General features: G+C 37.2%; 3 protein-coding genes across 9 annotated transcripts; 1 reads left to right on the top strand and 2 right to left on the bottom strand.

The window, feature by feature from the left end:
- Positions 1-11: 11 nt before the first annotated feature.
- On the bottom strand, positions 12-1,014 carry LOC124213561 (uncharacterized). Its single transcript, XM_046614969.2, has 4 exons — positions 806-1,014; positions 566-650; positions 355-478; positions 12-262 (listed from the first exon to the last, which is right to left on the bottom strand). Exons 1-4 carry the CDS (start codon positions 921-923, stop codon positions 176-178), a joined length of 414 nt encoding a protein of 137 aa, XP_046470925.1. The 5' UTR covers positions 924-1,014; the 3' UTR covers positions 12-175.
- Positions 1,015-1,119: 105 nt separating this feature from the next.
- MICU1 (Mitochondrial calcium uptake 1) lies at positions 1,120-5,770 on the bottom strand. 7 transcript variants are annotated; one of them, XM_046614953.1, is made up of 12 exons: positions 5,661-5,770; positions 5,086-5,355; positions 4,849-4,993; positions 3,582-3,747; positions 3,102-3,139; positions 2,879-2,993; positions 2,608-2,768; positions 2,424-2,540; positions 2,207-2,331; positions 2,008-2,135; positions 1,832-1,921; positions 1,120-1,757 (listed from the first exon to the last, which is right to left on the bottom strand). In XM_046614953.1, the coding sequence occupies exons 2-12, from the start codon at positions 5,337-5,339 to the stop codon at positions 1,603-1,605; spliced, it is 1,494 nt and encodes a 497-aa protein (XP_046470909.1). In that variant the 5' UTR covers positions 5,340-5,355; positions 5,661-5,770; the 3' UTR covers positions 1,120-1,602. The 7 variants fall into 7 exon arrangements, with proteins under 7 accessions (XP_046470909.1, XP_046470911.1, XP_046470910.1 ...); XM_046614955.2 differs by having other exon boundaries at positions 5,616-5,691; XM_046614954.1 differs by lacking the exon at positions 5,661-5,770 and adding an exon at positions 5,428-5,654.
- A 137-nt stretch (positions 5,771-5,907) lies between these two features.
- Positions 5,908-9,787, top strand: TAF1B (TATA box-binding protein-associated factor RNA polymerase I subunit B). The gene is made up of 9 exons (XM_046614949.2): positions 5,908-6,304; positions 6,452-6,539; positions 6,649-6,853; positions 6,970-7,099; positions 7,177-7,313; positions 7,407-7,622; positions 7,679-7,908; positions 8,007-8,199; positions 9,239-9,787. Exons 1-9 carry the CDS (start codon positions 6,218-6,220, stop codon positions 9,696-9,698), a joined length of 1,746 nt encoding a protein of 581 aa, XP_046470905.1. The 5' UTR covers positions 5,908-6,217; the 3' UTR covers positions 9,699-9,787.
- The last annotated feature ends 2,269 nt before the right edge of the window (positions 9,788-12,056 follow it).

The following is a 12,056-nucleotide window of genomic DNA, read 5'->3' as shown; positions in this document are numbered from 1 at the left end:
GTTTTCATTATTTGCATTTGCTTCAACGTCGCATCTTTGAGAAAAGTAGTATACTACTACTATTATATGTATGTACGTATAATTACTTCAAGTCAATAGTAACACGAAAAGGAATTATATTCAGTATAGCATTGGAGTTATAATTTACGAATCGATTAATCTAATAATTGTGCCATTACTTGTCCTCCTCACTGGTTCCTCCGGCATGGTTTAAATCCCAATAGTGTTCTCCGTAACCGCCATTCGTGTTTCCCCATCTCACCTGCAGTTATGAAAAAAAAAAATATATGATACAACACGATTTTCGGTGACTAATCAAGTACGCTTTTTTAATACTCATCAATTAACTCTCACTTTTCCCTGATGACGATTATTCTTCAAGTCCTTCTGCTCAAATCGCTGTTCCCATTCACGCGGATTCTCACAAACATGTCCAAATTCTATTTTATTTGGAGTTGGTTGTTCGGAAAAAATGTCTCTACACGGATCGAATTGTTCAATCCCTTACGATTAGTCTGACAATCCAAGAAACATATTTATTGTGAAATAGGTGAAAAAAACTTACTGAAAGAATTGGCCTTTTTGTAGAAGATAAGCAATTGCGTTTCTTGGCATCTCAACAGCTGCTCCTTTCTGCACCGCATCCATATCTGTTTTGCATTTTTTTATCTTTACTATACATGCTCGTTTCTAATGTATATAACTTGCTAGTATTCTGAATAAGTTTTTCTCAATTGACTTTTACAGTTGTGGAAAGGTATTGTTATTACTGATCACCAAATACGTCACATAGTTATCACGCTACCTGATGGATCAACTTCATCCGGATCATCTTCGGCAATAGGTTTGCCACTAATTCGAATTTTGGTGTTGAAAATGAAAATTATCAAGTAAATACACACAGATTTTTCGACGATTTGCATTTTGTAAGTAAAATTTACTGGGATAAATAGACAGAGATCTGTTCCGGACCAAAGTCGGAATAAATCTGAGGTATTTTTCTTGACTCATAGCACTAAGTTTTTGTATAACATGCTCTACTAGGCCCATTATTGTGAAAGGCTATGCCACTTTGTATATGTGTGCTTATGAAAGGAAGGAAAGTAATTCAACAAGAAATTGATCTTCTGAAACTGGGTCTTAGAGAGTCCTGACAATATATTTTATAATATCACGTTTTGCATTCATGGAGTACATAATAATGTGTGATTTGATCATTTGTGTGTTGCATTATAAAAAGAACAATAACTCCCGAACTTGACTCTTAATTATATATACGTATGAACTTATTATATAAAGTACACAGAAAATTCAGTGAATAAATACAATCATACAAAAGAACTTTATAAATATATTTTTAAGCAAATTAAAATTAAATTCACAAACTCTAAGTGAAAATTTACCTACAAATAGTTTCAAAATATCATATTTGTGATAGTTTTCATTGTCAGACCCGGTTAGTCATCATATACAAAGTCGTTATTAACATTACACATAATATTTCAACAATCTTTTCGCACTCACTTTGCGACTCTTTACGGTGGGCTAATAAAGCAAATTCATTTTTAAACTTTTGAAATATCTAATTGCAAGGATTTCAAACTATTTTTCAAACAATACTGGATGGGTGTTCTTGGCGCATTTAACCATTGATTGAATCAACTTAACAAAGCCGGTATCTTTTGGCTTTTCCAAGCCACGTAGAAGCCTATTTTTCATCACTGCCACAAACTCTCGATTGCTAAGTTGACCATCCACTGAATAGGGGGGAAAAGAAAACAATTAAACTTATGCAAGGTTTTATCTTTAATTTTGCGACTCTGTTACTCACTGTTTTCATCGAATATCGTGTAGACAACCTGTATAACATGATCACTCAAGTCGACGTGGGCAACCGTCTTTGCGACGTGTTTCAACGTTGCTAAAATTTAGGAGATTAGTCACTCCGGGATGTGATCTATTTACAATCAATTCACAAAATTTGATGTGATAATCAAATTTTCATACCTTGATCTATCGATGCTCCAGCTATGTGATAAAATGTCAAAGCGGTATCAACGTCGTTAATGTTGTTCAAAAAATGGAAAAAGCTCAGATAGTCTTCCTTACTTACGCCCTTGGGATTCTCTCTGAAACTAAGATACATCAAGGTTTAATTGATTTTCAACAGCAAAATCATTATGAAATTAGTATAATTGATACATACGTTTTTTTAACTCGTTTCAGCATCCGTGATTTTTTCTTTTCTGGGTAGCCTGCGTACGCCAAAAGTAATTCGGTAAAATCTACCTCGGAAATATTACCATTCTCATCAGGATTTCTACGCTCAAACTGTAAGTAAAGAAAGGATAAAGTCAACGAGCAGCTGCTTTCATTGATGAATTTGCGCGACCGTTTAGCGAAGAAGAAATTGTTCCAAATACCTCGAGACTGAGAATTTCTTTTTGCAGCTGTTGCTGAAAATCCAAAAACTTTTCTATTGTCAACTTTTGCTTCATGTTAGGACCAAAGAAGTACGTCGTCAATGCAGAGTTTACACCCTGTGTCAAGAACCAGAACGATATGAGAATAACAATTACTGCTGAACATTCATGTTCCATTCGTTACCTTGAATGTATTGCCGGTATTTGCGTGGTCTCTGTGACGATTGCCAATGCTGGTCTGCTGGCGAATTAATGTCGCAACTTTTCCAAACTCCTCTGAATCAACATCACCATCTCCGTTAAGATCAAACATCCGGAAGGCTATTTCAAAATGACGTCTCGAAGCTGCGAGTAAAATATGATAGAAGTTTACAACTTTACATTTTCCTAGATACGCGTCTGAATAATCGTGAGGTGATCAAATCATCGTTACAAGTAATGCCGATAGTACTCACTTGATAGCACTGTTAGGAGAAATATGTAATCGGAAAATGTAATGAGCCCAGCACTTCCCAGTTTATAAAAAATACTGTCCTCATCCAATTCCAGTTCTAATTTCGTATGAATATTCTGAGAACAGTAATCGATATCTCAGTTTATTATTCAGAGGAAAATTTGAAGGGATTTTACTTTGTTAATAAATATTCTCTATCATCAGTTCAAAACTTCATAACGTACCTTAGGGTCGTAACGTTTATACTGATCTAACCCCAGGCCTGAAACATGATGCCATAATGCTTTTGAGGATACAAGACCAGAGTGTAGATTGAATAATTACATATATTAAAGCTTATTACTAGAGATGTTAATGCTGATAAGCGGTGTTCATGCAGACATTGAAATTTTATACAAATCGAAGATCCCCATAATCTAGGGTAACATAAGCATCAAAGAAATTCTCTTGACAAATTGATAAAAAGAATTGTAATAGCATTTTTAACATTCTTTTTCTAAGTAACGTGCAAGGAAAAAGAATTATATTCAAGGAGGTAAAATAAAATTCAGGTCAGTCTACAGCGTATATAACGGTGAGGTGAAAAACATTATGTTCGATCGAACAAATGGTACAGATCGTTTTTTCCCGCAACCTTAGAATACGCAAAAATAAAAAGAAGTATAAATTGTGGAAACGGTAATGAACAATAACTTGTTAATTACCATCGGGTTGCTTAAGGCCGGGTGTCATTGACCTTAGGAAATCGTCAGGGGTCATAAACACCTCGTGAGCATCGTTGGCTGGATTTGTTACTTGGAGGGTAGCAAAATACCGAAAGACCTTATCAGGTGTAGAAAAATGCCTCATGCGGTTTTCATATTCAATAATCTGTTCATTAACAATACGACTTGATTTTAATGAATAGGACATATTTTTTAAACGTGATTATCATTTACAGATAACGTATACCTTTGAGTACAAAAATTTGCGTTAGACAAAGGATGATTACAGTGTCATTTCAAAAGTAAAAATAAAAATTTTAATACAAAGAAGCTATCGTCAAATAGTAGTTACATATTTTTTTTTATTCGCAGATGCATTATTATTCTACTTTCCACAAAGGCATTGAAGTGAAATGACTCAATTCACCTGAAGCATTATCTGCAAGTTATCTAGCTGCTGAAAGGAAGTGGTAGGTATGTGATACCGATCATTGAAAAGAGCGTAGTATATCAAGTATAAGTGTTGCAATAGTGTGGTTAATGCATTTCTTGGTACTGTTAGTATATTATAGAGCAAGAATGAGCTTAAAAAGTGGTTCAATATCCCAATGCAAGACATAGATGAGCATTGATCATTGAATGCACCGTTTTGTTGTTCCAAATGACAATCATATATCACTTTACAGGGTTATTGTGTATCATTGCAGAACACTTTTCTTGTTATCTTTGAGTACGCAACATCGTGTTGAGGGAAATTGAAAACCATGGCTCGAGAAAAAGAAGAAAGAGAGAGAGAGAGAGATATCTAATCGTCACTCGAACACAGCTCGAAGTTGTGTCAATAATAAGATTTTCAAACTGTTGTTTTTCAATGTTACCATCCGGTTGTTTCATGCCGGGTGTAATGGCTCTGAGAAAATCGTCCGGAGTCATGTAGACTTCAGTGCCTTCTTGACTAGTAACTCTTACTGTTGCAAAGTATCGAAATATCTTATCTGGAGTTGAATAGGCACGCATCCTATTCTCGTATTCTATTATCTGCAATACATTTCAGCGTCGGTCTTAATATCCATTTATAAAAGGATTAGACGATTGAACAACAAAATTAAACCTAATTGGTAATTGGTGAAGAAAAAAAAGTTGATAAAATACACTTTTACTTAAGAATTTGAATTAATATATTGTTTCAAAAATGTCCATATAATTCCAGCTTTGTCGTGGAGTCCAATATGTAATCCCCCCCCCCTAATAGAGTTGTATCCTATACCTTACGATCTCTGAAACCAACTTTTTCCCGCTTATGTTTTTTCTTTTTCTGATCTTCTTGTCCACCCTGTTCAATACTTGTGCTCTCATTATTCTCAGTCAAAGCTTCGGCAGCATCCACCTTCGGCATCTTGGGAGTACTGAAGCTGTAATATCGCAAAGAAGACGTAAGAATCAAGGATGTTAAAATCCTGCCTATCAATGGTTAAAGATTGGAAAAAAATTCGCATTCCCTTACTACCCCCAATCAATTGCGAATCCTATGAATCCAAATGTCAGAAACGCCATCCAAAATGACTTTAGCCATGGAATTGGATCCTTTTTGTGGCCAAAATTTCTATACCATCTTTGATGGGTGAGGTTGATGTCGCGCATTTGACTCTGGCATATTTGAGTCTGCGTTGGCTGATGAAATGAGGAAAAGGCATAACGTGAAAGTTTTTGGACGCCACAACGTCCCACCGACAAATTCATCAGCCTGAGAATAGACATTCTCGTTTATTCTGATCTGTAAAATGAAGAGATATAAGAATATTGCATCCTGTGTAACTGATTATAAATTAGATGAAATGAAAACAACCAGAGAACCGAGGAACGATAACGCAGTATAGTTTATAAATATGATGTCAAAATCGATTTTGGTGTTATCAAGTTTTGTCGACCTACAATCCGCTGGTTTATTGGTTATCAAGCGAATATTTCACAGCAGTGTTTCATTTCACAGGCAAGGTGTCATTCCCGCATCAGCTGTCCTCATCCACTACCAACCTTATGTCCAAAATAACGATCGACGATATGCAGAATATTGCTAACCTGCTGGCTTGCAGAACCACGATGCAGAACCCTATTCGAAACAGAGAGAAACCTTTCGAAACACCTCGCCTTACACATTGCAAAGCATAGCCAACCAATCAGAATGCTTGGATAGTCGGAAATGTAAAAAGTGAAATTACATGACTGATCCCTGACCTTAAATACAACATAACACCAACTACACATTGATGAACCGTTGAGATAAACGTATAAATAAATGTGGCGGGTCACGGATCACATTTGTTACGTCTAATGCTCTAGTCTCCATGGTCTTATGCGTGACAAACGATTCTAACCTACCTCTAAATCTTTCAACAGTTTTGAATTGACCACTTGTTGTGACGTTAACTGGCGGAACTTTTCTATTGGTTGGCTACGAAAAGCTGGGCTTAGCACACCTTGGATTTCAGATACCGATCTTTATACTTTATGCACTATTCAGATCAGTGTTATGTACAACGTGTACGGAACTGCGAATGAATCGTGCCGGGTGCTACGCACGTGGTCTTGACTTCTAATACTTTAGTAATTATTGCAAGTAAAACGTGATCAACGCGATGGACAATTGCAAGGTTTGCCGTGGTACGGTATTTTACAAAGAAGCGGGTTTTTATTTCTGCAGTGAATGCCAAACACAAAACGAGGTTTGATTTTTTGCCACATAACCTAGACATTGTATAGAATCAAACAAAACGGCGTACATGATTAACTCGCACCCACATGACGAAACCCTTGATTTGCCATTATAGAAATATGACATCTGTACTCAATATACGTCAATTGAATTTCAGGAAAGAAGAGAAGCAATCCTAGAGCAACGTTTCGAAGGAATACGCGTAACGCAACGTAAAATAGCCAATGACAATTCCGAGAAAACAGGTGAACAATTAATGAAAATGAAAAAATTGAAATAAGCAGCTGTAAATTCATTAGAATTAAAGAATTAAATCGCATATACGTGTAATGCATTTCTTTTATTATTGCACAGACCAAAGCGCTCAGTGGTCGACGTGGGAACTGTACAATTTTGTGCTAATTGGTTTAACGGACGAGTTGATCGAGCTGGGTGCATCCTCAGATATTAAACTTACAGTCCTCCAATTGTGGGCATTCTACTTGGGGAAAGTAGAAGTGGCTTTTACATCTAAAACTTGTCGAAAAGTGCCCAAACTTGCCCGAAGATATCACAAAAGGTAAGCGTGTAAGGTGCTGGTGAATATCCTAGAATATCTATACTGCATTTGAAAGTAAATATTTTAATAGCTTAAAAAACTTCCCAAAATGATGCACATTGTTTCTGTGTTTTCAGGGATGCTGATATTATATATGGAAAGTTGAAGTCGCGCAAACGCAAGCGTAGCAGAGCAAGTAGCGCATCTTCCATCATCTCAAGTCAACTGAGTGAAGGTAGTTCCAATAGAGAGCTTTCCAAACACAAGGTAATTACTCAAAGTTTCTCAGTATAGTAAAAACTTATTTCTCAAGTCGATTGTCATAATTCTTTTTGAAATTCTAGAGGCTACTTTACAAGGCGGAATATGAAAGATTAGTGTCTTCACAAACTGGCTCGGAAAGTGATGCTCTCAGCCTTGTTAGCCAGAGTTTAGCCAGCATCCGATCAGGTGGTAGTCAGTCGTCCGTCTCTGTAGAGAAGTATGCTTTTTTCTTCATCAAGAAAGCCGTTTATCGATTCATGATTCTATCAGCATTCGCTGGAATATAGCTAAATAACGATTCATTTCACAGACTAAAGTACAGCAAGCATGCAAAAAGCGAGGCTAAGAGGGTTAAGCAATTGTCCAAGAAGCTTCCTAGAGCACAGAGAGTGAAGTATCAGCAAACGCATGTAACAACGAAGTATCGGACTGGTCCGTACGTTATAACGCCAATGAAACTTTGGGCCATCCTATATTTGGCTCTGAGAATTCACGATCAGAGTATACACTTAGCAGACATGTTAAGGTGAGTTTGGAATTGTTCATTGTAACAACGGACGATATATAAACTTATGTCTTCAGGTACAGTAGAGAAGGCCACCTGTCTTATTACAGACTTGACCATTTGTTACCGGCAGAAATTGCTTTAATCGAAAGCGATGTAAAGTTTTTAACTCAGAGCAATGAGATAACGCATAAAGGTATGCGGAGAACTTGCGCAGAGATGGCCAAGTTTTTATTTGTCTCTGAAATAAGTTGTCCCGACTTTCCACCGTTAATTCAGCGTTACTGCACGGATCTGAATTTACCAAGTAAGCAACCGAGCAAGTTGTAGGATCAGTGTCAGTCTGTTTGTAAATCTAGTGGTATGCATCACTGTTTAAAATATATATTTTACTCTTCCTTTCAGAGGGAATTCTCATTTACACTAAAAGGCTGGTCGCCCTTTCTGCTCCAACGATGGTTTTTACCCATTCTGATTCTTTGATCCCAAACTATGAAGGACGGGCAATGGCATTTATTATAGTTGTGCTAAAGATTCTTCTTGGAATGGACGGAATTACAGAGTATGAGATAAGCAGGATAGCTGAAAAAATCAACAGGTAAGATAAAGAGAGGAGTATAATTCAAATTAAAAGTATAATACACCAATAGTAATGGAAGCGCCGATGTACTAACATGATTAAAATCATCACATAAGCCATGGAAATATGATCAGTCAATTTTTATTATATTCTGATCATCAAAATCATGTTGTTTTCGTTTAAAAAATGTTGTTGATTAGATATTAAGACAATCTATAAATTAAACTCAAAATTTCTGTAAGCTTTGCAAAATAATTTGTTTTAACAAAATATCGAAATTAAAAAAAAAATCTTGCAACAATATGCCAACCTGTAAACTATGCAATCCTCATTGCAAGCCTTTGGTGGAAAGTTTAGCCACATCCATTTGTGAACCAGCAATTGAGATGTCAGATTTAAAGAAAAAGTGTTGTATAATTGTACACGGCGGTTGCGGACAGTGCAGCGATATGGTGATGTGCGAAAAGCTTGATGGTTGTAAAAAAGCAGTCTGTCGTGGTTACAAAAAAATGATGGATGGTGGAAATGCTCTTGACGCGGTCGAAGCTGCTTTGTGGTGGCTAGAGTGTGACGAATTTTTTAACTGTGGATATGGTTCGGTCTTGAACCAGCTAGGTTTGTAGCTAACTTTCATTCTGGCCTGGTTACACGAGTTTAATATAAATTGCATTTCTTTGACTAAGGCGATGTTCAAATGGATGCAAGTATCATGGATGGGAATAGATTTGAGATCGGTTCCGTCGCAGCAGTATCAGATATCGAACATCCAATCAGTTTAGCTAAGTTTGTCCTTGAGAATTACCCAAACACTATTTTGGTCGGGGATGGTGCTAAGAAGTTGTCGAGGTGTACAGATATGCATTGGATTTCGGGAGGCAATATGGTTTCGCCAAAGGCCATTTTGGCTCTGCATTTATCTAATAATTGTAGTCAGGACCTGAAATACGATGTCGAAGATGTTCAAAGTGCCGATTTATTGAAAAGTAATCACTGAACATGGACGGTCAACTCGCTTGCTCTACATGTTAAATAAAACATGGTCATGTCTGCTAGAAAGCTGGGGGACCACTGGCTGCGTAGCATGGGACGGACAGTCGATGGCAGCAGGCACAACAACGGGTGGATTGAATGGGAAAATGGTTGGGAGGATAGGTGATTCGCCGTTTCTTGGCTGTGGAACATTTGCGAACAATTTAGCTGGCTGCTCAATGACTGGTCATGGAGAAACTATTGCTAAGCTCGGACTGTCCAGGAAAATCGTAGAGGAAGTAACGGCAGGTTCCTGTCCTGAGGATACTTTGAAGCTCAATATCGATGCAATGTATCACGAAACTAATTGCTCATCCGGCGGAATTGTTCTAAAAAAAAATGGTTGTTGGGGGGTGCATTTCTCCACGCCGAGAATGCCCTATGCTGTAGCAAAAAAAAATGTTGTTACATTCGGGGCTAAACCAAGCGAACGAAAAACTGTAAAGTATTTTGATCCGGACAGCAGGTTGCCATGTAGATGCAAATGAAGGAAATAAATCGTTTTAAATCATGTGATTGTTTATTGAAAGATTTAGCATCTGGTCATGTTCTCGTGTATTCTTGCTGAAACGCTTAACATTACATCCATTAAAGTTTTCATCAATTCTATTTTGGTTGCAGCAAAGCAATGGCTGAAGATGAGCTGAATTCAAAGTTGTTCAGCTTCGGGGAGTGGCAGCGGTACATAGAATGCCGGCGCAATGTTTTGATGAGCAAACATTTTCCAACTAAATTTAAGAACGATTCAGATGCGTTCAGAGACACTGGGGTATACGTGAACTTCATAAAATCTGCGCTCTCGAGGAGAGAGGAAAAACCTGAGATTACAGACTATAAAAATGCTATTCCCAGAGAGCTAGCCAATGCTATGGAACAATGCATTACCAAACTAGGAGAAAACAGTCAATACTCCAAAGACGCTGATATATTTGCACCATCTTCTACTCCACAACATTCGTACCTAGAGCAACTTTTACAACATCCTATGTACGATTTTCCCGATATATTGAGATGCAATTTCAGTAATACTAAAGTTTACTACATGACTAAACCGGAAAAGTAAGTAGGCATGAAACGCGAGCAAGGAGGGTTAAAACAAAACTTGTGCCAACGTCGATTACTTTTTTTTACAGAATCGTTAAAATTGCCGCTGAATTCGGAATCGGGCTGCGGATTGTAAATTGCAGACTCCATTTCGTGCATAAACTGGTATCCCAGTTCGAGAAACAAAGACTCCCAAGCTTGGCCGAGTTGAACAAGTCTGTTACAGTGACGAGTTGCAGTGTAGAGAAAGAGAAGCATGTGGAGAAAAGTGAAGATTTATCTTTTTATTTAGAGAAGCAAAATTCGCAAGCATTCCGACTGAGTAGAGTAAATCAATCTTATTACGACAGTGTACAAGCAATGGTAGCAACCGACAGTCAGAGAAGACATTCCTACGAGCGAACGTATGTAACAAGTTCTGATCTTCAACAAATTGACGAGTATGATCTGGACTTTGGATTTCGAGACGTTACACACGATGGAAAGTTACTCGTCCCTTCTGACCGGTATTCAGACAGCGATAACGAATCTGTAGATAATTGTGAGCAAGAAACCGAGAAAACATTTAGTGAGAAGTATAATTTAAATCTTTACGGTTGTATTAACACAAACGGTAGTTATGATTGTCCCGACGAAGAGAGTATTAGAGTAGAAAAATTAGAATCAATGTCTAAAAAAACGAAAGACCTCGTACGCGATTGTAAGGGCAGATTCGTTCAAGAGAATTCACCCAGAGCTATAAAAAAATCAGCAATTTGTAAATCACCGAGAGGTGTATTACCAAAAATGCAAAGTCACGAGTCAAAAAGCGTTGGGATTGGTCATGTTCCATCCAAAGTAAGAGGATCTGAGAGCTTTGAAACGTCGGGTGTTTCAGAAAGTGATTTGGACTCCTCGGAAAAGTTGTTCATACCCTCGAAAGATTACTGGATGTATCACTGTGTCTTCAGTCGAGTGAAGCCTAAAAATTTTGATTATTTCGAAACGGAATTGCCGGTAAGTTTTCAATGGTTGTTAAACGAGTGCTCGGATGTTGTTGAAATGTCAACGGAAGACTTGTACGAGCAGGTATGCTTGATAGAGACATATTTTGCCCATCTCCTAAGACCCGATAACATTGAGAAAAATTTGCACAGTGCTAAAGGCAGAGGGGAAAAACTCCGTCAGTGTAGAAAGAAATGGTGAACATAGGGTAAAACAAAGTTGATTATTTCAAAAATGTTCCGCTCTTAGCCAATAATGACCAATTGTTAGATTTTATTACGATCTTATGTAAATATAGGTATGTAGCATTCTCAAAAAGAATACACATTTTTGTACTTGTAAATACAAAACGTGGCATGAGGAGAAGAGAAAGAGAGAGATGGAGCGAAGAAGGTAGATTAAAAATAAGAGAAATCATTTTCAATCAATATCTTTGTTTATTCTTTCTATCACAAGTCCGAATTATGTATTCCAGTTTTTTCCCAGCAAGCGGCATGAGTGATCGGTGTACAGTAGAACTTCAATTATCCGAACGTCGGCTCAAAAAGTGCATTTTTTGTGCTAAATATATATTGCTGGTCGCTAAAAAATGTGGCGTAGCCGTTTGTCAATTGACAATAGACGACTATATAAAACGAAAGTAATAAAATAAGCGTTCGGTGTTTGAAGGAGGATTAATACGTATTTAGATTTTTAGTACAGACTGTTTGTCGACTTAAATTTGTTTTGTATATATCACCCAACCTTAGGATAAAAATTGCATTTTGGTTATCCGTACTAGGCTTGGTCCCAATTAATTCGGATAATCAAGGTTCTCT

The sequence above is a fragment of the Neodiprion pinetum genome, chromosome 3 (genome assembly GCF_021155775.2).
Source record: "Neodiprion pinetum isolate iyNeoPine1 chromosome 3, iyNeoPine1.2, whole genome shotgun sequence".
NCBI lineage: Eukaryota > Metazoa > Arthropoda > Insecta > Hymenoptera > Diprionidae > Neodiprion > Neodiprion pinetum.
The sequence above is the reverse complement of the archived record's forward strand: the minus strand, read 5'-3'. Positions and strand labels throughout refer to the sequence as shown.

Bases quoted from the DNA above. Each gene is read 5' to 3' on its own strand.
- LOC124213561 (XM_046614969.2), bottom strand. From the start codon at position 923: ATGCAAATCGTCGAAAAATCTGTGTGTATTTACTTGATAATTTTCATT. The intron at 651-805 runs GTAGCGTGATAA...AATGCAAAACAG, and splicing joins GGATGAAGTTGATCCATCAG to ATATGGATGCGGTGCAGAAA. The intron at 479-565 runs GTAAGTTTTTTT...CGATCCGTGTAG, and splicing joins CAAAAAGGCCAATTCTTTCA to AGACATTTTTTCCGAACAAC.
- MICU1 (XM_046614953.1), bottom strand. From the start codon at position 5,339: ATGTCTATTCTCAGGCTGATGAATTTGTCGGTGGGACGTTGTGGCGTC. The intron at 3,748-4,848 runs GTATAGGATACA...GTTAATGAACAG, and splicing joins TTGGTTTCAGAGATCGTAAG to ATTATTGAATATGAAAACCG. The intron at 2,136-2,206 runs GTATGTATCAAT...GATGTATCTTAG, and splicing joins CTGAAACGAGTTAAAAAAAC to TTTCAGAGAGAATCCCAAGG.
- TAF1B (XM_046614949.2), top strand. From the start codon at position 6,218: ATGGACAATTGCAAGGTTTGCCGTGGTACGGTATTTTACAAAGAAGCG. The intron at 7,314-7,406 runs GTATGCTTTTTT...TTCATTTCACAG, and splicing joins TCGTCCGTCTCTGTAGAGAA to ACTAAAGTACAGCAAGCATG. The intron at 7,909-8,006 runs GTAAGCAACCGA...TCTTCCTTTCAG, and splicing joins CACGGATCTGAATTTACCAA to AGGGAATTCTCATTTACACT.